We start from the raw sequence: 25813 nt of genomic DNA, 5'->3' as shown, positions 1-25813 counted from the left end.
TTCTTCAACCCTCTACCTACTACTCAGCTCTCTGTCGCTGGGCTAATTTCTACTTAGCCTTTGCAATCCAGTTTCAATGTCACTTTTCTCATAAAGCTATCTCTTACCTCCACATATGTTATACAAGAGAGTACCTTCAAGTGCAGTATTTATCATACTGTACAATAACCATGTGTGTCCTCCTCTACATTTCAAGCTCACTGAGAATAGGAACCATGTCCATGCTATTCACAATTATAACCCTAGCACTCAGGCAGCAGTATAGTATAAAATTAAAAGCATGGGCTCTGGAATCAGACAGACCTAAAAAGTGTCACAAGCTGTGAGAATTTGAGACAGTTTCTTAAACTCACTCTGTCTAAATTTCCCTACCTGTAAAATGTAGATAGTACTACCTTATAAGGCTTTTTAAGGATTAAATGTTATATATGAAGTATTTAGCACACTGCTTGGTACACAGAAACATTAGTTATTATTAATTACTTAATACAGTGATTATCAAAGAAAATATTTGCTGAATGAATACAGTATTCACAAATTATTAAAAACATATATTTATTAATGCTAAGCTCATATAATTCATTATATATCCAAATAAAGTCTATAATTCTATAAGGATGCTTCAGTTTTATTCATGTCCGTGACACTGAGGTTTTCTTATAGTCAATATTCAGTTGAATTATAACGCAGAATGTTCAAAGAGAATGACCTGTGCCTCACTTTCAGGAACAATTTGTTTATGAAGTCGAATCTGCTCCAAACCAGGGCATTCTAGAGAATTTGGGGAAGTGTTACAGATTGAAGCTGTTACATTATACCTTGCTGACTGATAAAAGCTGTAGTATTCAAGTCTATTTTCCCCTGAGTTTTCTGGTGCCTTTAGTTTTTGTTTAAGCTGAACAACTTTGTAGATCAAAAAAACGATTACAACACAAGCTAAAATAAAAAAAGCTAGCAAAATGTCAAAAGCCTCATTCAACTTTTCAACTTCTTGTGTACAAATTAGAGATGTTTTCCCTGACACCGAAGCAGCATCAATCGGTAGAGCACTGTTTTTTTCCAAGTTCAAGTTAACAGGAGAAGTAAGCTGTATTTGCACAGGTAACACTGCAGTAGTCTCTAATGGATTACCAAAGGTATTCTCTTGAAAAAATCTACTGGCAGGTGAAGTATGAATTCGTTCCCAAAAAGTAACACTCTCAGTGTTTTCCAAATGTTTCCCATTTGTGGTTATTTTATGCCAGGCCATCATTAATGCAGTGGTCTTGTGATGAATATGAAGAGATTTTATAGCCCAAGCTCTGGATACATTTGTTGAAGATGTAACGCAATTTGTAAAGTCAGTCCATTTAATATAATGCAATGCTCTGCCACGCATGGATGGGGGATTCTGACAATAGATGTTTAGAGTAATGGCTGAAGATGCTAACCAGTCGCGAAGACCCAATAGTTTGCAGTTACATTCCCAAGGATTAGAATTTGCCTGAAGATGAGTCAATGAAGACAATGGCTTAAGGACCCTTGGATGTAAGTCTGTAAGATTATTAAATGACAGGTTAAGAATCTTCAAAGATGCTCCCATGTTTTCAAATGTATCATTATCAATGCTGACTATTCTGTTTCTATCTAACTTAAGATAAATTAAATTCTTTAACAAGCTAAATGTGTCAGAATTTAAATTTTCTAAATCATTATGACTTAAGATCAAATGTTTAAGATTACTAATTCCACTAAACCCATCCCTAGTAACATTTTTAATTCTTGAATTTTTCAGGAGGAGATACTCCAAACTGACAAGTCCTTTAAATGCAAAGGGCTGTATTGCTTCAATATGGTTATGAGACAAAGAAAGTCTTTTAAGACTCTTAAGAACTTCAAAAGCATTTGATGGTACTTTTGTTAAATTATTACCTTCTAGATACAAACAATCCAGATTTCCAAGGTGTTGAAAGCCTGAGTCTGATATCCTCAAAATTTTATTGTTTGATAAATCAAGTATCCGAAGAGCAATCATACCAACAAACGTACCACTCCCAAGGACAGTGAGGCGATTTCTTTGTAGATTTAAGTACTGAACTGAAACTAGATCATGAAATACTCCTCTTGGAACAAAAGATACTTGATTAGACTGTAAATATAAATTACGAAGATTGGAAAGTCCCTCAAATATTCCAGGATCCAAGCGTTTTATAAAATTATTATTCAGATATAGAAAATATAGCTGCCTCAAATGAACAAAAGCTTTTGGATACACATACACAATGCTAGAATTATCTAAATACAATGCTACAAGAGAATGAAGTCCAGTTAATTCACTTTCATTTATATGAGATATATTATTTCCAGTCAGATATAGAAAAACTGTACTTTCAGGAAAATTCTTAGGAATGCTTGAAAGGCCTAAGTTACGGCAGTTAATTTGTCTCCCAGTGCAGAGCTGGCAAACAGACGAACATCCAAGTATCTCTTTATGGAATAATAACACAAGATAACAGGTAACAAGTAGAAACAGTCGTAGGCAAGGCAGAGAAAAACGTACTCCACACATAGCCCTGTTCTTGGTTTTTCTGTTCGTATCAAAATTGGCTATAAAAAGAAAAGGTAAAACTTTAAATCATCAAAAAGTTCTTTAAATGAAAGTTTTATAATACTAGAAATTCTATACTCTATTCTATTTTATTAGGATCAGCCATAATACTAAATATCATGAATCATACTATGGTGTTAGCATAAAACAGTAAGGCTGAAATACGTTCTAGAATTATTAGCACCTCCAGACCATTAACCCACTGTTTGACAAAATGATAATTCAAATTTAATGAACTGCAAAATAAAATGTTTGCTAACTTAAATATTACAACTGACTAAAACTAAAGTGACAAATGATGATGCAGGGATAAAGATCTTTGGATATAATATGCCCCTTTATCAACTTAAAGTCTAACTAATATCAATTAAACAACATTATAATTTAGGAATTATACACATTCATTACAGAACAATTAAACTCTCTTTAAACTACAGGTTTTTACAAACCAAATTATTTTTTGTTTCAGCTAAAAGTTCATATTTAAATAAATAATCTTACCAAGAACAGGAAATTCATATTATTAACACTCAGCTGATTCAAGTAAAGGTTTTCTTTCTATATCTGAAGAGCGACATTTCTAAACTCCATTTCTTTTGTGGCACTGTTGACCTCCACCCCTCCACTTCTTTTTTTTTTTAAGTCACAATTTGCTCAGGAAACACCACTCTTCACATTGGTTCCTCCACACTCAGTGTGTAAAACAGAGGTTGCCATGGATACAGGAAACTGAGAGACAGGAAGTAATGTTATCTGTGTTTCAAAAGTATTGTTAAAAGGAAATCTCAGGAACTTATTTTTTCAGAATGCAGTTAACTTGAGTTTTCCTAACGCACAAACCTAAATATTTCATTTTAAAAGTAAGTATTTTTTAAACATGAAAATTTTAAATATTCAGAACGAACAAACTCTGTATACATCAACAACAAATAGCTATCGAATGGAAAAAGCAAGTTGAAGTAAGATGTAAATAGAGGAATGTAACTTTTTTTTTTTTTTTTTGGCGGTACACAGGACTCTCACTGTTGTGGCCTCTCCCGTTGCGGAGCACAGGCTCAGCAGCCATGACTCACGGGCCTAGTCGCTCTGCGGCATGTGGGATCTTCCCAGACCGGGGCACGAACCCGTGTTCCCTGCTTCAGCAGGCGGACTCTCAACCACTGCGCCACCAGGGAAGCCCAAGAGTAATGTATCTTTTGTGAATTTTTTAAATGCATAGAATATTTATATTTGTATTGTTTTGAATATACAGTAGACTTCAATTTTGCTTTATTCCTTAAAAAAAAAAACAGGTAGCAAAAACAAGTAATTTAGGACAATGAACTTGACAGATGCTGTTCTTCTGTGCTCTTCTTTTTTAATTAAGAAAAAATTGGTGCATATAGAGTATTGAATACAACCAATTAGTACCTTAATATATTAAGGTATATGCCTTGAGTTGTAGAATGATATCAGGTTGCATACCAAGATACTGACAAAGGTTATCTTTGACAAGAAAAGTTGAGGAGAATGAAAGAAGCCCTTTAATGACTTTTGACCATATATACATCTGAATTAACCTGAATTTTTTTACAATAAAAATGTATCTGTGCATAATGTAATATTTTAAAGGATTTAAAGAGTTGACTATAAACTATATATTATACATTGTTTAGTCATTAATTTTCCAAAAACCTGACTGCTTAGACTTTGTAATTCTGACATTTATTAGTATTACTAATACCCTGACAATGCACTTAAAATATCAGTAATAATATATATAACTGTATACTATAACTCCCTTTTGATATTAAAGCAGCTTTATTTCACATCAAGACAACTACTTCAGATAATAATATAAGTTATTTCCATATTAATATTTTGTATAATACCCAGCACTTTCTTTCAATTACAATAAAAAATCAGAGGTGCATACTAGACAACAGATCTTTATCAAAACGACTTACAAATCTCACAGCTATCCTTTGTGGCTGGCTATTGTTACTGCTATTTTATAAACACAGAAATTAGAAAACAACAACCAAAAAACCAAATGACAGAGAAATGACATAAATTAGAGGTAAAGATGAAACAAGAGGTAGGTTTTTCAAGTTCATTTTGTTTCATATTTTCAATAACATACAAAGCATAATGAGGTACGTCTCACAGATTTTTTTCAACTGTGTCATACAACTTAAAGAATTATGATGGGGTTCAGGACACAGTACCCCAAAATATACACCTTGGCATACTGAATACTTTAAGCTGAAGGAGTCTGAGCATACAGCATGAGCAGGAAGTTCTCTCTCTGACCTCTCCCACCCCCAGCCACACCCCCATACTCCCTACCCTTGTCCCCTGAAAGAAGTCATTAAACCCTCAAGTGAGAACTGCCCTCCTTATAGTGGGAGGAATCCTTATCTCCAAAGACAAGAGGACTCAGAAGAATCCAAACAAATGGGACTTGTAAAATTTCCCCTGGTTTATTATACTTACCTCTTACCCTTTACCCTATCATATCTTTCCATGACGCCATTCTACATCAAACACAGGTTTAACAGTTTCTCTGAGTCTTCATTTCCTTATGAAGACTCCCATGACATGTAAAATGTACATTAAATTTGTATGCTTTAATCCTGTTGTCTTGTCTTTCTCAGTTTAATTTTCAGACCCAGCCAGGGACCCTAAGAGAGTCAAGGAAAACTTTTTACTCTCCTACAGTCTAGAAAAAGTCAGAGAAATTGGTCCATTGAAATCAAAATAAAATTTAAAGAGGGTAAACTACAAGGTAACAAGATCAGAACATTCATTAATTAATTTTGTCCTCTGTTCTAGAAATATCCAAAGCAGACAAAAATATTTATTCTTACTAGATCTTGAAGTAAAGATCTGTTCATCTAGGAGGTGCTGCTCTTAGAGACAAGTGATCACTACTAAAGAAGACTGCAGAAATCAAAACATGAAAAAAGTTGATGCAGGGAAAGAATCCAGAGACCTCTTCATCTTTCTTGCTATGAGCACATCACTAATTAGTGGCAAAATTGCCCACTCAAGGTTTAGATAAGAACTCAAGTTTCCCAGCTTCCCACTGCACTTACCGGAGTGTACATTTCCCTGTGCTTTAAATACTTTCATTTCACAGTAATCTGTATTATTTAGGTAATTTTAAATCCTCTCATGAGCTTTAAGTTCTATAACATGTTTAATAAAATCTTCATATATCTCCAATGCCCAATAATTCTCCCCAACTGAATTGTGACATTTTGAATTTGCTCTGGAATAATACATCAAAACGGTTCCTCGTATCCCTTTTCTCATTCCTACTAATATTCAATAGAACTATTTCTGAACACTAAGCCTCCTAAGTAGGCATCCTCCCTTTTCTTTCCAGGAGATTGGCTCACTAAATTATTTCTCTCTCATTCTTATTGCTAAACCTTCTTTTGTACTACCTCTATCTTTAAATAATCTCATGCCTTAAGTTTCAACACATATCTATTTCCTTTCCATTCAGCAATTCCATCACAAGTACAAAAATAAGAGGAAAACTGTTCTATTACCATCTTTTACATATATGTCACCTGCATTATTTAGACATATAGCGTCTATATATAAACCAATCAAGATGGGTTTACATCTAAAGAATGGTTTACAACAGCAGTTACTGATCTTATTATGGATCTTAAAAATTACTTATAGATCCTAAAATCAAAAGAATAAAAACTTGAAATGGGGTTTACAATAAAAATTAGTCCAGTAACAATAAAAAATATTATCATTTTGCTCAATGTAGGGGAAAATTTTAATGAGGAGCAGTAACTCAATACAGATTGCTTAACAGTTGCCAGGAAAAACAAAAAAAAAGTATCACACAGCGGAGAAATCGGACAACACCTTGACCAGAATTGACATGATTAATGAGAAGCAGGTAGACACCACATACTGCTAGATGTGACATTTCAAGAAGGACACATCGCTTATGTAATATTCCAACCAGGGATGATTAACCTGGATCTAACCATGAGGAAATATGAGACAAACCCCAAATGAGGAACATTCTGGGAGAGAGTAAGGGAGGAAAAAAGGGAGAGAAGGAGACAGAGTAGAACTGTATTTTTCAAAAATGTTAGTCGTAACTGAGAAAGACTCAGGAAATGACATTACAGTGTAAAAGAGACTACAAAGACATGACGACTAAAAGCTGAAGTATTTAGGAGTAAAAGGCCATGATTGATGCAATTTACACAAATGGTTCAAAAATAAAGCACCATGCATGGTTGGTGTGTGTGTGTTGGTGCATGTGTGTAATGTCTGTATACACACACATAGAGACAGAGAGAATAAGATACGGAAAGAGAGAGAGAGAGGACACATGCTAACAAGTCCAGGCTGTCATGCTCATGGAACTTACTGAGAAAGTCATTAAAATGTACTAGAGGGACTTCCCTCGTGGTCCAGTGGTTAAGACTCCACCTTCCAATGCAGGGGGTGCAGGTTCAATTCCTGGTCAGGGAACTAAGATCCTACATGCCCCACAGTGTGGCCCAAAAAAAAAAAAAAAAAAATGTGCTAGATACCCAAATGTCCTTCAATGGCTGAAGTGGTACATCCATACAATGGAATACTACTCAGCAATAAAATAATAACATTCTAATAACATACACAATAGCTTGGATGGATTTAAAAGACATTATGCTTCAAAAGACATTATGCTTCAAAAGGATATATACTGCCTGACTCCATTTATATGACATTCTCAAAAAGACAAAATTATAGTGAAAGAGAACAGATCAGTGGTTGCCAGGAGTTAAGGGTCAAGGGGAGGATGACTTTCCTAAACATATAGCAAAAGGGAGTTTCCTCAGGTGATAAAATTATTCCTTGTATTCTAACTGTGGTGATGTTTTCACAAATCTACATGTGTGAAAATTTACAGTAGTGTACACCCCCAAAAAAGTCAAATTTACTCTATGTAAATTAATAAATTAACAGTTTTTAAGTCCTTTTATTTTCAAATAGAAATATTTGTGGGTAAAAAACAAAATACATATAAAAAACTGCTAGACAAACACTTGTTTGATTTACAATCATGACCAGTTTTACAAAGGAAAAACAAAGAGTACTTTGAATAGAGAACAGGGAACCCTCCTACACTCCTGGTGGGAATGTATATTGGTGCAGCCACTGTTGAGAACAGTATGGATGTTCCTTAGAAAACTAAAAATAGAGCTACCATATGATTCAGCAATCCTACTCCTAGGAAAAGATGAAAACTCTAATTTGAAAAGATACATGCACCCCAATGTTCATAACAGCACTATTCACAGTAGCCAAGACATGGAAGCAATCTAAGTGTACATCAACAGATGAATGGATAAAGAAGATGTGGGGTATGTGTGTGTACATACACACTCACACACACACACACACACACACACACACACAACGGAATATTACTCAGCCGTAAAAAAGAATGAAATATTACCATTTGCAGCAACATGGATGGACCCAGAGATTATACTAAGTGAAGTAAGTCAGACAGAGAAAGACAAATATTATAAAGATATCACTCATATGTAGAATCTAAAAAATGGACTTATTTACAAAACAAACAGTCTCAAAGACACAGAAAATAAGCTTATGAATATCAAAGGGGAAAGAGGGGGGCTGAGGGATAAATTAGGAGTATGGGATTAAATAGATACACCACTATATGTAAAATAGATAACAAGAATTTACTGAATAGCACAGGGAACTATAGTCAATATCTTGTAATAACCTATAATGGAAAAGAATTTGAAGCTGTACACCTGAAACTAACACAATATTGTAAATTAACTATAGTTCAATAAAAAAAAGAGAGAGTGCTTTGAAGGTACTGAAAAGCATGCCAATTTACAGAATTTGTCAAAATTCTTATCAAAGAAGCTTAGCACAGTCCAAACACAGAGAGACTAGCCAGCAAGACTGGTGCAGAATGACTGAGTAGGATGAGATAAGACTCAAGAAGTAAGCCAAAATTTTGGCAGACCCTGTAGGACAAGTTACTCCATGGAAGCCACTGAAGAGTTCTCAAGTAGGAGAGGGAAAAGAACATTTTTGCTTTTAAAAAAATGGTTCTGTCTTCTTCTCTGTGAAATACGACTTGCAGGAGATATGAGATCAGTTTAGGAGACTAAAGCAGTAGTCCAGGAAGAAGAATAAGATAGCTTATATAAAGATGGTGGAAATGGAGGCTATGGATCTGAGATATATTTATAGGTCTAGTTAACAGCTTTGGTGATGGATTAAATGTGGGAAGTTTCTGACAAGAGTAATTGGGTGTTCAGAAGTATCCAAAACTGAGAGGAGCATAGTATATTGGTTATCTCACCTCCATCAAATATATCCAATTCAATAACATTACTGAGAACCTACTATGTGTCAGGCATTGTGCTAGACTATAAGGATACTAAAGATAAACAAAATCCTGGTCCCTGATCTCAAGCAGCTCAAGATGCCCTGAGAGAGAATAAATGTTCAACAGAGATACTCATTTTAACAATATCCTTCCTGACCATGTAAGGTATTCTGTAAGCAAGCATCCTATGTTTAGTGTTAAACAGAGGGAAAAAAATGTGTACAACATTATCATCATCACAGGCAACATTTATTTACTGAGCATATACTACTTCCCAGACATTGCTCTAAGTATTTTAAACGTATTAGCTCACTCAACATACAAAATAATCCAACAGTTTAGTTCCATTTTATAGATAAGGAAAGAGACAGAGATAGGTTAAGTACTTTGCTCAAGGTCACACAGTTAATTTTAAGAGCGAGAATTCACATCTACCCAGTGTGGCTCCAGAGCCTGGACCTTTAAGCCCTTCACTATATCTCAACACATGGGCCTAACTTCTAAAACGCCTAGGAGGTAAAATACAGAAAGCAGAAATAGACAAGTAATCCAAGATAAAAGATGCATGATTCAGTCAAAAAAATTCAAGGAGGCAGAAATCACTGTTAGACATAGAAATTGGAAAGAGTTTTGACAAATGAAAAACTGAGAGATAAATAAATATCAAAGGAGAGCAAATGATACCGTGAGCCAATAAAACTGTACCTTTAACTACCTCGAACTCTACCCTCTACCCTCTTTCTCCAGTTTCCCTTCAACCTACAGACTGAATTCCAAACATTTTTCTCTGGTCTATAATAGATAAGGGGGTTTAAGGGCCATCACTGAGGAATGTTAAGAGTAGCAAATACAAACTAAGGGTCAACTCTATACAACCACTTTGTAAAGAGTAGTCAACAAAAGCTTCTTTCTGGGTTGAAATACCTGCCAATTCCTGAAAAGTGAAATGGAGGCAACAACAATAATGAAAAGAATAATGAGTAAGTGCTCGCACGTGTGCCCAAGGGATGTGCATGAAACAGCTGCAGGGAGATAAGAGTCTTTCCTCAAATGGTGGCATTGGTCACATTTGGACAGACTGAATGGAGGAAGGGCTCAAGAGTAAATGAGGGAAAGCCTCAGGAAAGCCTAAAATGGTACCTTCACACACTTGGTCAAAATGACTGATGTAGTAACATTAATAGTGGTACCAGCGTTACTTGATAGATAGTAGCAATGACTGATAGAGTAACAATCATTTTGTAAGCAGCTTTTGGCAGGAAAGTGCTCTCTGCAGGAGGCCCCTTTTGTCACTTTAGCAGAGCTATATTGTCACTAACCTTAAACCAGGCACTCCCATGCTCTACTCATCTCCAGCCCTAGCACACCTTTCAAATCTTTTGATCACACAATACCCTGCCTAACCTGTTGGTTCTTTCCATAGATCAAAGAAGTAGAAATGAAGAATAAATAATTAACAGATGACCAGATCTCTTTCCCAGCTTCCCCTTCAGTAATCTTATGAGCAAACTGTGTGAACAAGATAGCATCTAAAGAGAGATCACAAGAAGCCGACAAGCTGGCAAGCAGGGAAAGATGGTGATGACTCTGACTCCGAATCTCAATGATTAACTGAGATTACCTCCCCTTTTTTTCTTTAAAAACTTTCATGGCGGGCTTCCCTGGTGGCGCAGTGGTTGAGAGTCCGCCTGCCGATGCAGGGGACACGGGTTCATGCCCCGGTCTGGGAAGATCCCACATGCCACGGAGCCGCTGGGCCCGTGCATGTCCCGGAGCCTGTGCTCCTCAACGGGAGAGGCCACAACAGTGAGAGGCCTGCATACCGCAGAAAAAAAAAAAAACAAAAAAAACAAAAAACTTTCATGGCCAAGCAGAAACTTCAGAGTTGGTTTGGGGACACAAGGCCACCTTCCCCCCAGATTGCCAGCTTTCTGGTTAAAAGCAATGTTTTCTATTTCTACCAACACTTGCCTCTTGAGTATTGATTTTTGAGTGGTGAGCAGCCAGACCTGTTTGATAACAATTTATTGAGCAATCATATACATTACACTTTAATAGGCATTAAATATACATTCTCCAATTTATCCTAATAATGACCCACAGGTACTAGTTCAAATGCCTCACTGTTGAAATATGAGAAAACCGAGGCCCAGAGAGGAATAAGTGGTCCAATGTCACACAAATAGTAGGTAGAGCATGCATCTCAAGCTAAATTTAGCTTTCCTCTCCATCACACTGTGTCTTTTTCTCTCTGAGACTCAGAGTAAAAGCAGAAGCCCAAGGAAAAGAATCCCAAAAAGTAAGATATTCCTCAAGCTATGAAAGTATTTACCTACACAGGAAAAATCAGCAAGTACATAGGATTCATGATAGAAAAAGTCAGAGGACTTTTTCTATTCCTTAGTTTTTATCCCCTTGTTGAAACTAGCTACTCTGTAAAGATTATTTTTCTATTTTGCTTCAGGGCCTATACCCAATCAATACCTCATTCTCAATCAGAATCTTCTCTTATTCTCATTAAACAGTTTAAGGTCCTGAAACTTCAGAGCAATCCTATTCACTCACAGTATTGCTTTCTTGGGTTATCTGTTTAAAAGAAGCTTGATGCCATACAATGGTTGGTGATTAGTTAACATTACCCATAGTCTATAACATGACTGCCACATTATCAAGTTTGTCAGAAGCCCTTATCTAATTTGTAGACACGGCACATAATATGTGTAAACAAATGTGTTCACTGATGACTTTTCATTCCAAAATTAACCATCATTATCATGGAAACAACAAATGATGCAAAAGGATTGTCAGCATTTACTGAATGTTTATTATTAAATGCCTTGGGAATTTCTTTAACTATACTCTTTGTATAACCTGTGCATGTATTTTTTTAACTGTAGCATTGTAGAACACTATAAATTGTTTATTATTCATTACAGTAAACTGATATTCCAAGAAACCAAGTGACTTCCCAAGTGTATGAACAAAAATTCAATTCCAAATCCCACAATCTCACACTCCCTCCTCTCTAAATTTATGAAACTATATTTAATGCTCAAATGACCAATTTAAATGACACATCCTTTTCAAAGTAATATATCTAAATTCATTCCACACTTTTTTTTTTGCAAAGGGTATTGGTCAGGTATTAAATAAATAAATAAATAAATAAATATATATATATATATATATATATATGTATGTATGTATGTATAACTATACACACACGCACGCGTGTGTATGGGTTGTCCAAAACCTTCCGTAGATCTTACATTAAACCCAAATGATATATATATATATATATTTATATGTTGACTTTAATAAACAGATTAAAAGTATGCCTAAAGTAGCCCCATTCGAAGAACTCCTAATTTGCAACAATACTACAAATCAGAGTATACATAAAAACACCCCTCTTAAAGGGCTGCTAAATGTGAACATCTTTTTATGGTGTGTTAATATGACAAAATTAAAGAATGATCTATTTACCTCAAAAAGTGCACTTTTTTAAAGACTGACCAAAAAGTGTGCTTTACTTCCAACTAGAACTGACAAACTGAGATATCAAATTAGCTTAATTTTTCAGGCATAAACATTCTTTGGATGTTCAGAAAAAAATGTTATTTAAGTGGGAGAAAAAATAACACCCAATTACAGTGTAAATATTTATTAAATTCATTCAATTAACTTACTGTGCACCTACTATGTGTTAGTCATGGTGCTAAGAACAAGAGACAATTAATACTCAGTGTATTGATTATGCCTTTTTATTTTCTGTGTGCTGATGCTTTGACAGATGCGACCTGGAAAGACTGGCCCTCTTAGGGTTAGCCAATTCCGAGAGATAGAAAATGGCTGCCTTTGAGCACATATTTCATACACAAACTAACTCATCCACAGCTCTTACTCCAACTATCAAGCTCTTACACTCCATGCCACTATCTCCCTTCTCCTAACTAACCTAGGGCCAGGTACCAGACAACTCATGACAGTCCCTACATCCTGTAGCCTACTAAAATTACTCAAACTTGCCAGTCCTAAACTGGCTTACCCTTGCTTTCCCATCCCTTCCCACAGAAACCACAATAAAGGCTCTTGCCCACATTTCCCCCTCTCTCCCTCTATCTCTTGACCAACTCTGGTGTTTCCCCATGTGGTTCTCTGTGGTGTGGTATGCTCCTTCCTCTTGGGAACAAACTGTAAGTAACAAAAACCTTCAATGGCAATTGTCCCTGATCTGCTGGCCTTGCCGTATCTGAAAAATATTAAAACCTACATTTTAAAGCACCCAGGGTCTACTATGGAGGCATCTGTATTTCGTAATGCTTACTGAACAAATAAATGAATGAATAAGCCAAGAATGAATCTGGCAGCAAACATGCAAGCAAACACTAGATCAAAAATTAAAGACCTGAATTCTAGCATAAAGACCTGAATTCTAGCATTTTCAATATGTGGTAAGTTGGGCAGCAGCAAATTTACAATGAGTAAATTATGCGTAACAGTATTGCTAGATGAAAATTAGTAACTGCCTGATTCATCTCAGAGAATAAAACTGACTCTCCCTTGAAGGCCTTACTTTCCTAGGATTTATGCTCTATTCTCAGCCTAGCTCTCCAGCTTTATTATTCTTACTCTCTTCACTCTAATGGCTGCCACACTGGCCTTCTTTCAGTTTCCTGAAGGTGTCCTCACCCCTCCAGCTACAGAGCCTTTGCCCGGGTTGTTCTGCCTTTTTGGAATACTCATTCTCTCTCAACTCAATTAACTAGTTAATTTCTCTCAACAAACTAGAGTTAATTTCTCCTCTTCATATCTCAGCAAACATTTCTTCAGGAAAGTCCTTCTGTACTGCATTAATGCCCTAATCTGGCAGCTGCACCGTATCCATGTCAACTGTTATCATTTTTATTCTGTAGTTCTGTAATTCTTTAACTTCTGTCCTCTTCACTTGACTGCTACCCCGCAAATACAAAAACCACCCACATTTATCCTCATACTGTTCCACTACTACTCATTAACATTAGGATATTAGAAAGCAAACAGGTAGCTGGAATGTAATTAAAATAAAGCAGTTTTATGCCTCATTGGTCAAAGTATTTAGAGAACATTCCTGGTAATAAAGAAATAATCTCTCGGACGCTCCACCCCATGCTCTGAGGTCGATTAAGGTCTGCGCCTGCACCAGTGCTGGCTAGCAGGCTCACCAACCTGCAGGCGGGGGCTACCAGGCATGAAGCCGGCACCAGTGGCAATGGGAAACCCAGTTACCAAAACTGACTCTAGATGAGAGAACCTAACAGACCAGTAACAATGGAAGAAATTGAGAAAGTTATCAAAAAGCTACCATCCCCCAAAATAACAGGCCCAGATGGTGTTACAGGTTAGAAAAAAAATCCTTCACAAAGAAAGATCTTAAGCAATATGATGAACTCAGAAGCTCATGAAAACAGGCCACCAATCCTAATGTTTTAAAAACAAGATATATCACCTCATATCGCAAATGTTAGTGAAATGAAGCATTACTTGTGTGGATTCTGTGCAGCTTTCAACAATGTAGCAATCATTGGGCTTCCCTGGTGGCGCAGTGGTTAAGAATCCACCTGCCAATGCAGGGGACATGGGTTCGAGCCCTGGTCCAGGAGGATCCCACATGCCACAGAGCAACTCAGCCTGTGTGCCACAACTGCTGAGCCTGCGCTCTGGAGCCCGCGAGTCACAACTACTGAGCCTGCATGCTACAACTGCTGGAGCCCGCACGCCTGGAGCCTGTGCTCTGCAACAAGGGAGGCCACCGCAATGAGAAGCCCACACACCACAACGAAGGGTGGCCCCCACTCACCTCAACTAGAGAGGGCCTGCGCACAGCAATGAAGACCCAATGCAGCCCAAAATAAATTAATTAACTTAAAAAAAAAAAACAATGTAGCAATCGCATTTCCCATTGGAAGGTCCTCTTGGCAAGAGCTGTATGAAACCAAAACCCAGGATGCAGTACTTCAGTTGAGAAGGGATGGATTTCGAAACTTGCACCATGGAATCCTTCCCCCATTAATGGAGAAGACAACAACACTAGCACTTATGTTTGGTCTGTATGAGGATTTATCTTGCCTTCTCCTTAAGCATATCAGTACTCCAGAGTTTGCCACCGGTAGGTAGCATGGCAGCAGTACTTGCAGGGATAACAGAAAGCAATTTTCATGCCACTGGAACGAGTTCAAACATTGCTTCAAGACCACAAGTATCATGACAAATTTACACTTGTCAGGCTTTCAAGGCACCGAAATGCCATGGAATTAGAGAGTGCTATCAAGGCCTGGTGCCTGTTCTTTTCAGTAATGGATTCAGCAACGTCCTTTTTTTGGCCTTCGAGGTCCCATCAAGGAACATCTGCCTATGGCAATGACTCACAATGCTCGTTTGGTCAATGATATTATCTGTGGAGGTCTATAGGGTGCCATGTTGGAATCTTGTTTTTTCCAGTTAATATTGTAAAAACTTAAATGCAGTCTCAGATTGATGGTGAATTTCCATCTTTCCCCAAGGTTTTCCAAAAACTCTGGTTAAAACAGGACAGGAATCTGACAAATCTTTTCAGAGGTGCCCATCTCTTGGGGCATAACTGATGCAACTTATGAATTCTTGTTAAAGATTATATGAAAGAAATCAGTTAAGTGCCACTTATCCACTGAAGAGACCCAAGAGAAATGCATTTTGGCCTCATTCCTAATCAGCCAAATACAAGTTGGTGTCATAAATCCAGGGCACAATGAATTATGGGCAAAGCTGCTTTCCTTAAGCACCAACAAATTCAGAATAGAGACTTTCAGTAGGAAAAAAGAATGGCGGGGGGGAGAGCAAGAGAGGCTGGGGACAGGGATGAGTGAATAAGGACTGCTGAAGAGCACATGGTTCCTTCTGGAGGTGACGAAATGTTCTAAAACTGATTGTGATGATGGATGCACAACACTATGGATATGCTAAAGAGTACTGAATTGTACACTTTAAATGGGTGACTTGTACGGTCTGTGAATTATATTCTTATCAAGCTGTTACCACACACATACACATAAAAGATGTTTCTAAGACATTTTTCTTGTGAAAGACGTAAAAAATTAAGAACTAATTTTTACTGTAGTAAAGCTACTAAAACATTAGGTTAAGAATTTACAGATAAAAGAAAATAATGTAAAATGCTAAATAAGAATACATGACCTAGGAGTAAAAGATGCATCCTAGTGGCGCAGTGGTTGGGAGTCCGCCTGCCGATGCGGGGGACGCGGGTTCGTGCCCCAGTCCGGGAGGATCCCACGTGCCGCGGAGTGGCTGGGCCCTTGAGCCATGGCCACTGGGCCTGCGCGTCCGGAGCCTGTGCTCCGCGGTGGAGAGGCCACAGCAGTGAGAGGCCCGCGTACCACAAAAAAAAAAAAAAAAAAAAAAAAAAAAAAGATGCATCCTACTTTAAAGGATGAAAATAAAATTCTGTCATATTAAATACTCACTTAGGAATGGTCAGTTTAACCCAAACATAATTCTGGTAAAACAACACATCCACAATTTAAAATTTTTAAACTGCCTTTTATTCAGCTATATTTAAACTGTAACAAAATATTACTCTTTGGAACCTGTTACCTTGATTCTACTAGCCTGTTTTAAAAGCTATAAAATGACTTAGAAAATTATCTTAGAAAATTTATACAGAATAATAAATTTCCAAATGCTGATCATAATATATACTATTCTTGAGATAGAAGAGAACTATGGAGAGGTACTAAGTGTCCAACCCAAACCTGTGTAGTATATCTGATACCAAGAGGACTTTATTATAAGGTAATTTCACCTGGAAAGCAAGCCATCATACCTAAAAACCCTGCTGCTTTGTCAACCTCTTTTGAATTATTCAACTAGCTTAAGTAAAATATTCCCCATTAGTGACTTCCTTAAATCTAAAAAAAAAAAAAAAATCAAAAAATTCAGAATTCTTAAAATGCTTAATCTCAGAGAACACTTATTCACATCTGAAATTATTAGAACTGCATTATAAAAATGTGTCTTTTAAGTTAGACGATGAATTGCTATTTCAGAGAACAGAGTCAAAGGAAAGTTTGATTATTCTCATTCTCATCTATAAAAGTTTTTGTTTAATCTATGCCTTTGGAGGAAAACATTAAAAGAGTTATATGTAAATAATGTTATTTTCATATAAAAATTAGCAGAAAAAATATTACTCCCCTTATGTATAAATAATATGGACCCTAAGAAAGGGAAAAAATTCAAACTTGAAATTATTCCAGCTACAAAACAAAAAGGACACAAGACAGTTGTACTACCCAACTACAGGAAAAAAAGAAAAAAAGGATTGCACTATGTTCAGAAGGTGACCAAGAAGATATACTAAGAACGTCTGGAGAAGACATGGACAAAATCATGTATCCTTAAGTTTAAGTGACAATGCAGAATACTACAAAAGATCATCAAGCTAAAGGTGACATGCCTTTGACATATGAGGTTAGCATATTTTTAATGAATTAACGAACAGATAAACAAATACTCAATATACTAAAAATGTCCTGAATTTAAATTAATGCATGTACACAGAGACTTAAGCTTTTAGAACTTTACAGTGCAGTAAAAGGACGGATGGATGAGAAAGAGAGGAAGAAAGGGATAAAATAAAAACAGCTAACCTCATCTATCCAGACAGTTTGACCTCAATATGTAAACTCATTTAATCTTTATAATACTCTCATTAAGAAGATACTATTAGTATCCTCATTTCAAAAACAAGGAAACTTAGGCACAGGCAAGTTATTTGGCCATGGTCATTAGTGACTAGTGGCACTGGAATTTGAGTGTGGTCCTAAAGCCTACAGTCTTTAACAGATTTCTGAATCAGAAGTAGTGGATCATGGTAAAAGATAGCTTAATACAATAGTTTCCCAAATGGTCATTCTTTAGATCAATGATTCTAAACTGGAGGTGGGAGGTTCTACTGGCATCTAGTGGGTAGAGGCCACAGATGCTGCTAAATATGCTGCTATGAACAGCAGCCCCAATATGAAAAAATCATCTGGCCCCAAACTGTCGATAGTACTGTGGTTGAGAAACTGTTTTAGAAAAGTGTTATTTCTGCATGTGAAAATCCATTATAATAAAAAAGAAAAAAATAACATTTCCCAAGGTAGCCTGATTCAAAATATCATTATCAATACATTATTCTCTAGACCTGCTTATTTCAGGCAAAGGAAATGTTACATTGCAAAGTCTAAAGAAACACAGGAAGAGGAAATTACTATTATGTAGGAGGTTAACCAAGAAATATCACTGGGGATGTGGATGGGGGAAAAACTTTCCCCAAACTCCATCAACTATGTACCTATAAGTAGAAGACAGGTGATAAAACTGCTGACCTAAACGTCAACATTACCTTCCACTAGAGCATGTGACCATAAATTTTCCTAAGTTATGTCATGGGCCAATGATAACGTGGCAAACTTAAGTTTTTTTGGTTGCTTTTCAGATGGTCACATTTTCTGTAGCTATCAATGCTTCTTTAGTCATTAATCCATTAAGGACTATAAAGTTAAATCATTATTCTTTAAAATTCTTTACATTATTCAAGACTTCCTTGGTACTTAAAATGACATGAATTCACTATTGCCCAATAGGTTTTTCAATATTTCATTTTAAAAACATAAATAAGATCTGATTTTCCCATACACAAAGCTATCTCTTCACAATTTTTACTTTCGTTTTTAAAACTTTTAAATTTACTTTTCTATTGAAGTATAATTTACGATGTTGTGTTAGTTTTTAGTGTATAGCAAAGAGATTACATACATATTTTTTCAGATTCTTTTCCATTATAGATTATTACATGATATTGAATATAATTCCCTGTGCCATACTGTAAATCCCTGTTGCTTATTTTATATACAGTAGTGTGTATGTTAATCCCCAACTCCTAATTTACCCCCACCATAAGTTTGCTTTCTGTGTCTGTGAGTCTATTTCTGTTTTGTAAATAAGTTCATTTGTATCATTTTTTTAGATGCCACATATAAGTGATATCATATTTTTTAATTTGAAAATTTAATGCTTAAGAAAATTTCAAGCCTTAATAAAATTCTGTCCCTCAATTGATGCAGACTGACATGAGCCCCAGTCTAAGTATTCTTTTAGACTTATAGAAGCCTTTTTTTATTTTCTTTGCAGAACCCAACTATTTCCACAACTTAAGTATCAAAAATGTTTTTGAATCACACACATAAAATTAAATATTGAAGGCAACAGTATTATCATAAAAAGTGTAAAACGTATATGCTTTAGATACAATTAGGTATCCTTCTCACTTTTTTTTTTTTTTTTTTGCAGTAGGCGGGCCTCTCACTGTTGTGGCCTCTCCCGCTGCGGACCACAGGCTCCAGACACGCAGGATAAGCGGCCATGGCTCACGGGCCCAGCCGCTCTGCGGCATGTGGGATCCTCCCAGACCGGGGCACGAACCCATGTCCCCTGAATCGGCAGGCAGACTCTCAACCACTGTGCCACCAGCGAAGTCCCTCTTTCTCACTTTTTAATCTGTGTCATTTCAAGTTTTCCCTCAATAATCTCAGTACTTTATGTTATAGAAAACTCTAACATGTTCTATTAACCTTAATACTTTTTTTCCATCCATTAATTTACTGAGCAAATGTTTACAGTGTTGACTACTGCCAAAGAACAGGTTCTTTAACATTTCCATTTTAAAGGCCTGAATAAATCTCTAGTCAGTGTATTTCCACTAAGAGAAAGGAAAAGAGCAGTAAGTTAAAATGTTGGTAACTTCAATTTGGTTTCCAAAAATAAATAAGACTCCACTCAGCTTCACAGTGAGGAAATAATGTTCGTCTTCTGTACATCCACCTGGGAAGCAGCACACCTAGTAGTTCAAAGAGCAAGCTCTGGCATCAAGCTGCCCAAGGTCAAACTTTGCCCTATGACATGCCACTTGCCAGATCCTAGGCAAGTCATTTAACATTAAGTTATTTCTTTGCTCTATAAAAAGAAGACAATCATGCCTCTAACTGATGACAGTTTAAAAATTAAATGAGATATAAATGTAAAGTACTCAGCAAAATATAATGCATATGATAATGTAAGCATATAAGGTAGGGGGTCCCCAGAGAAAGAGAATCAGGCATGGCTTTGACATAAGAGAAGCCATTTTTGCCCTAAGTCATTCTGTGATCTAAGCCTGGCCACAATGCTTAACCTTGAGCAGCAGTTGGTAATAATGATCTTAAGGAAACAAAAGAACAAACTGTTATCAAGCAAGAGAAGTAGCAAGAGCAAAGATAACAAATTAGTTGTAAAAACTCACAATTCTGTTTCAATAGTAAAGACTAGCATGAAGCACTCTTGAGCAATTCCGCAGAATTTAAACCTCCTAGCCACTCAACCTCCAGATCAACTGGAACATAAGGGATGATGATAACCTTCACTGACCCCCATGACTTCAATCAACCAAAGCTTGGACTCTGTCAAACACCCAAGCACCTTCACAAATATGCATGTACCCTTAGCTTAAAACTTCCCAAATTTTGATGTTCATGGAAACACTCCATTGGGAAAGATCCCCAGTGCTCTTCTTACTTGTTGCAAGTAATCAATCCTTCCTTCTCCCAGTCTTTGACTTGGTTCTACCTTTTGGCTCCACACCCACCAAGAGGCAAACCCGGTTTTTGGGTAACAGTAAGTGCTCAAAAATTATTATCTATTGTTATGGTGTTAGGACTAAACAATTACCTGTGTTCTTAATCCAAATTACCATACCAGAAATAAATAATAAATTTTTTAGAAGAATTTCTAAAGCTAACTGCACTTATTTCACTAATTTATCACTAGGATAAATGTGCTCTAAAAATTCCCTAAGACAAAAAGATGTATCATTCTTCTCACACAGTATCAAGTCTTAAAAGGCCTGCTTTTATGCCTTTAAAATTAAAAGTAGCCCCAAAAAAGCATATAATGCCAAACAAAAACAGGGATAAAGGCCAAAAAAAAAAAAAAACAAAACCAAGATACTCTTCGAAAAACGTCCAAAATCAAAGCATTTTGTATTTGCTTTTGGATATGAGAATTTTAACAAAGCTTTACTGTAAAGTATAATATAATGACTTCATCTAAGAAAGGAGAAAACAATAACTTGTAAGCTTCTTTAGAGGTAATCCAAAATAAATAACAACAAAATTATGTAACAAACTTTTGAATTACCAAGAGGATAATATATTTTATGAAGTGCTACTGACACTGAAATATTATATATTTAATATATTCATATAAAAATAGGACCTAAAATAAGTCTAACAAAATCTGGTTATTTTAAAAATTGGGAATTCAGACAAAAATCAAATTGGTAAAATGAACATAACCAGTTAAATAGCAGTGCCCACCACTCCATGCACATCTTTTTAGATCTAGACCAACACTTGCCACATCATTATCTACTAACAAAATTAGCATACATATGCATAAAACAGCACTGCCCAGCAACACACAGCAATACCAATGGCCAAAACAGTGCTAACATTTTGATGCTTTAACAAAACAAATTTTAAGAAAACATTTCCTCACCTATTATCAGATGGCAGAAGAGAAAGCAAAGCCAAAGCCGAAAGTTTTCTTCTTTCAGGCTGGGTAATATTGTCCATGCGATCAACCCACATTTCAATCATATTTCCCAAAAGCTGGTCCATCTGAAAAAAGACCAGGAGGCATCTCAAATATCTGAAATGCTATTTACTTGTGGATAAGTACTGTTAAAGGCTAAAACCTCATAAGGAATGGCTAAAGTTCAATTCCAGCAAACCAGAGAATTGGAATATAAGAATTTGGGGCAAGCCTTGAGCTGGAAAAAAATAATTTGAGCAAAACCAGAAAACGACTCTAATTAATCTTGAGAGCCAATTAACTCAGAGCCAAAGAGACTTATTCAATTCATCTAGGCTAAGGGTCCAGTTGTTTGGTCAAATACTAGTCTAGATGTTGCCATGAAAGTATTTTGCAGATAAGATTAACATTTACAATGAGCTGACTTTAAGTAAAGGAGATTACCCTAGATAATGTGGGTTAGGCTTCATTCAATCAGTTGAAAGCCTTAAGAGCAAAAACTAAGGTTTCCTAGAAAGAAGAAACCCTGCCTCAAGACTGTAACATAGAAATCCTGCCTGAGTTTTCATTTGCAGCCTGCCCTACAAAATTAGAAATTGCTAGTCCCTGCAATCATATGAGCCAATTCCTTAAAATCCACCCCCCTTCCCGTGTATGTGCGCCTCTACATGTGTATATTCTCTCAATCTCTCTCTCTCTTTCCATATACTCAGAACTGGTTCTATTTTTCTGAAAACCCCTAACTGATACAGTTAGAATCTATAAAGTAAAACAGGACCAAGTGTACTCATCATGTAGACTGAAAATGGGTCCCAGGGTTTGCTTATAAACACCTGTACACTTCTTGCACCTTTGAAAGAATGCATTTAATATCAGAATCTGTACTTCATGGATTTTAGTAATATAAGATCAACCCTGAATTCCCATACTTTCCTACTTTTGTGCTTCTACATTTGTTTCCAAAAAATGTTTCAACACATTTTTTTTTCCAACACATTCTGAAAAATAATAAACAGTCAAGGAAACACTTATTAGTTTAAGGCAATTATTTATACTTGAGTTCCCCAAACTGTGTGCATCCCAAGATGCCACAGTAAACTCACAAAATATTTAAAATTATTCAGAGAAACCTAACGACATCCGTCAAGATACTGCAAAAACTACTAGTTCAAGATAGTTCCCAGTTTTAACATTACACTCCTTTTGATGACTTCATATCTTTGCAAAGTACTACCAAAAAATCAAGGTAGAACAGAAGATGAAAGTGGACGTATCCAACATGATTCTAAGGTTTAAGAACTTGGGTGTTGCCCAATAGGCATACACATTCCATTAATCAGTAATTGTGTTTATTTAAGAATGAAATAAAGATATTATTCTTTAGATTTTTGTGTATAATTTTCAATAGATACTAAGTTATTAGGACGTGAATACAAATTAATTTGTTTGGATCTAACTACTTAATAAAAGAAACAGTTAGCTATTTATATGTCTTTTGGCCTAGAGGCATTGTGAAAATATTACTAACATATTAAGGGCACAATGAAGCAATACAGTCCAGTAACTGCTGATTTATACCATGTGTCTTCAATTTGTACTTAATTTGGAAACAAATGGCTCAGATATTTTATAGACTTACTGCAATTAGTATCTAGTAAGCAAGATTTAAAAAATAAAGCATAACCATACAAAAGCAAATATCCAGTTATTAAAATGTAATATATACAACTAAAGCTATAGTAATATATGTGGTTGAAATGAAGATGCAATCAGCAAAGACAAGTATCTCTATGGTCTAATTTTATTTATTTATAACTTACATTTATTTCCTCTATTATAAAAATATTTAACAACAGCACATAACAAAACATGGAAACAAGACAACTGTAACATATGTTGATGACCATTTATAGCAAATCATAAAGCAAAAAAAGAATTCTGCAGTATTTCAGAGAACTAATTTCTAAAATCAAGGTATTTCTTAAGCAGCATAATAAAAAGATGATGAGATTTCTCTTTGATAATGTATGCCAAAATCTACCCTGGCGGATCATGCTGAAGATACCACGATTAAATAAATATCTACTGTAGAAAGACAGAATTTTATTTCTGACTGGTCCCATCATTTTTACAACTTTAAAGAATATGAGTTATAAATGTTGTCTATAATAATTAAGTAATTTTATATAATTATATTCCCTGTAGGAACAGAATAATATGTTTATGCAAATGGCGATCTTTTTTTATTTCTCTCTCCAAATGTTATCTTCTTAGTCTAACCTCCATACCAGTTGCTATTCAAGCAATAAAATGTCATTTTTACATAAAATTTCATGAAACATCATTCATTGTGTGGAAACAAAAAAGTACCTTCAGTCTCTCTAGTATTAGGAAGATGTGTGCTGTTTCAAGCCAAACACTTAGGACTGATTAAAGAAAAAGTCTTATAATCAAAGTAGCAGGTCCTGAGGAAAGTCATCTTCTTACCTTGTAGAACTGAAGTTAACAAAATGTTTCACTCCTCCCCCCAAATTTATAAAGTCTAAATTAAGGGATATTGCCAGAAAGAGTAAGATGACAATGTTTCTAGAAAACAAGGAAATACTTAAGGAACAGTTGAGTTCAGTCTTAGTTTTATAGAAAGATAAACAGATAATATTACTCCAATTACGCAGCTGCACACACCTTATTGCATCTTTATAAAAAAGTTATTTACCCTAGAAGCATACTGACATTGTGAAAACAATTTTAGCTTTGAACATATGCGTTTGCTGGCTCCCTCTGAAATCCCACTAAAATGAGAGTAAAGAAATATAAAAAGCAAACAAATAACCCCCAGGGTCTATAAAAGAGGAGAAACTACATGGGTAAAGATGGCTACGAGTTTTTGGAAGATGGCAGGTGAATGAAAGAGTGGTAAGTGACTTGGCCGAACAGAAAAGCCTGGAACCAAACTGCCTGCCAGAGGAATAATAATCTAATGCAAACAGACTTGGTTTTCAGAACCTTGCAATCATCAGGCCACAAAGAAGACAGAGGTGAGGCACAGAGCTCAAAACAGGAAAACTAGCTGGGAATCAGTATAAAGAACAATTAGAACCTTCTAGATTGCTTTCCCCACTCATAAAGGAGTCCAAAGATACAGTATCTGCAAAAATAAAATCCAAGAAGCTCCAACTCAAGGCATCAAGAACAGGGGGAAGGCAAGGTGAGAAACAAATTAAACATGACTTAAATAAAAATCAGGACGCTGAATGGCGAAACACCCTCATCCCAAAAGCCTGTTTTCCCATCCTGAATTCCACAACACTTGTTTAAACCAAGATAGATGCTATCCCTCAGAAGAAAGAGGAAGCCTAAAGAGAAAAAGGGCCTACAAATACTGTCATTTTCTAGCAAATTTCCCTACAGCAATAGTACCATTCTTCAATATCCTAAGGCTCTAAATTCTAAATTACGTTATCAGTCTAAAAAGTTTTCTTCATTCAATATAAAAAATGACTGAAAGACTCTGACTAGCAAATGCTTAGAGGTGGAACTGTTCTAATGGTGACTTCTGCAATGAACCCAACTTCTTTCCTAAAGATATTAAATCACTCTTAATTAACTTGGTTTTCTCTACTATCTGACAACTGTTTTCAAGTGTTTAGAAGAGACAAACCTTTCTGCAAAATCCTTGCTTGCTTCAAAGCTATCTGGATTTACTGGAACTCATTTTCCTAGTCCTATTTGATTCTGATGTTCTTTAAAACTGTGCTCACAGTCAAAAGTAGCCATTTGAACTACAATAATATTTCATTCTCTTTCATTTCCGTAGTCTCTAGACTCAAACATGATGGATTGACAATTTTTGGTCAAATTCTTTGTGAAAAACATTTCTTCTTCACATTGAAAAGTGAAAAAAGAAGTGTTCCATGAAAAGCCAGTGCTCTAAATACAGTGAGAGAAATAAGTCTGAACCTATAACATCTCTCTTCAATCCTTCATATTGTCAAAGGGTTGAAATAGTAACAGCACCAGCCACAGGTCATTATTTCTGTATATTTTGATGTTTAACACAATGGAGGTGGTGGCCTACTCTCGTGTATTTTTTTAAATGTAAACCTAAGACATTTGCGATAATAGGGAAACATAGGACATTTCAGAAAATGTTCCACGTGACTTTATTTATTTTTAAATTTAATTTTGATTTTATATTG

At 35.8% G+C, this 25813-nt stretch overlaps 2 protein-coding genes and 1 pseudogene across 2 annotated transcripts in view; 1 reads left to right on the top strand and 2 right to left on the bottom strand.

The window, feature by feature from the left end:
- Positions 1–25813, bottom strand: part of IPO11 (importin 11) — a 179041-nt gene that overhangs the window by 50434 nt on the left and 102794 nt on the right. Inside the window, exon 26 of the mRNA XM_065873437.1 lies at positions 21579–21700. Coding sequence (XP_065729509.1) covers positions 21579–21700 — 122 coding nt within the window. The remainder of the gene's footprint in view (positions 1–21578; positions 21701–25813) is intronic.
- On the bottom strand, positions 680–2548 carry LRRC70 (leucine rich repeat containing 70). Its single transcript, XM_065875520.1, has one exon. The coding sequence runs from the start codon at positions 2546–2548 to the stop codon at positions 680–682; it is 1869 nt and encodes a 622-aa protein (XP_065731592.1).
- LOC136121393 (mitochondrial nicotinamide adenine dinucleotide transporter SLC25A51-like) lies at positions 14388–15623 on the top strand (annotated as a pseudogene).

This window comes from Phocoena phocoena, chromosome 3 (genome assembly GCF_963924675.1).
Source record: "Phocoena phocoena chromosome 3, mPhoPho1.1, whole genome shotgun sequence".
NCBI classification, from domain to species: domain Eukaryota; kingdom Metazoa; phylum Chordata; class Mammalia; order Artiodactyla; family Phocoenidae; genus Phocoena; species Phocoena phocoena.
This window is presented reverse-complemented; position numbering and strand designations above follow the sequence as displayed.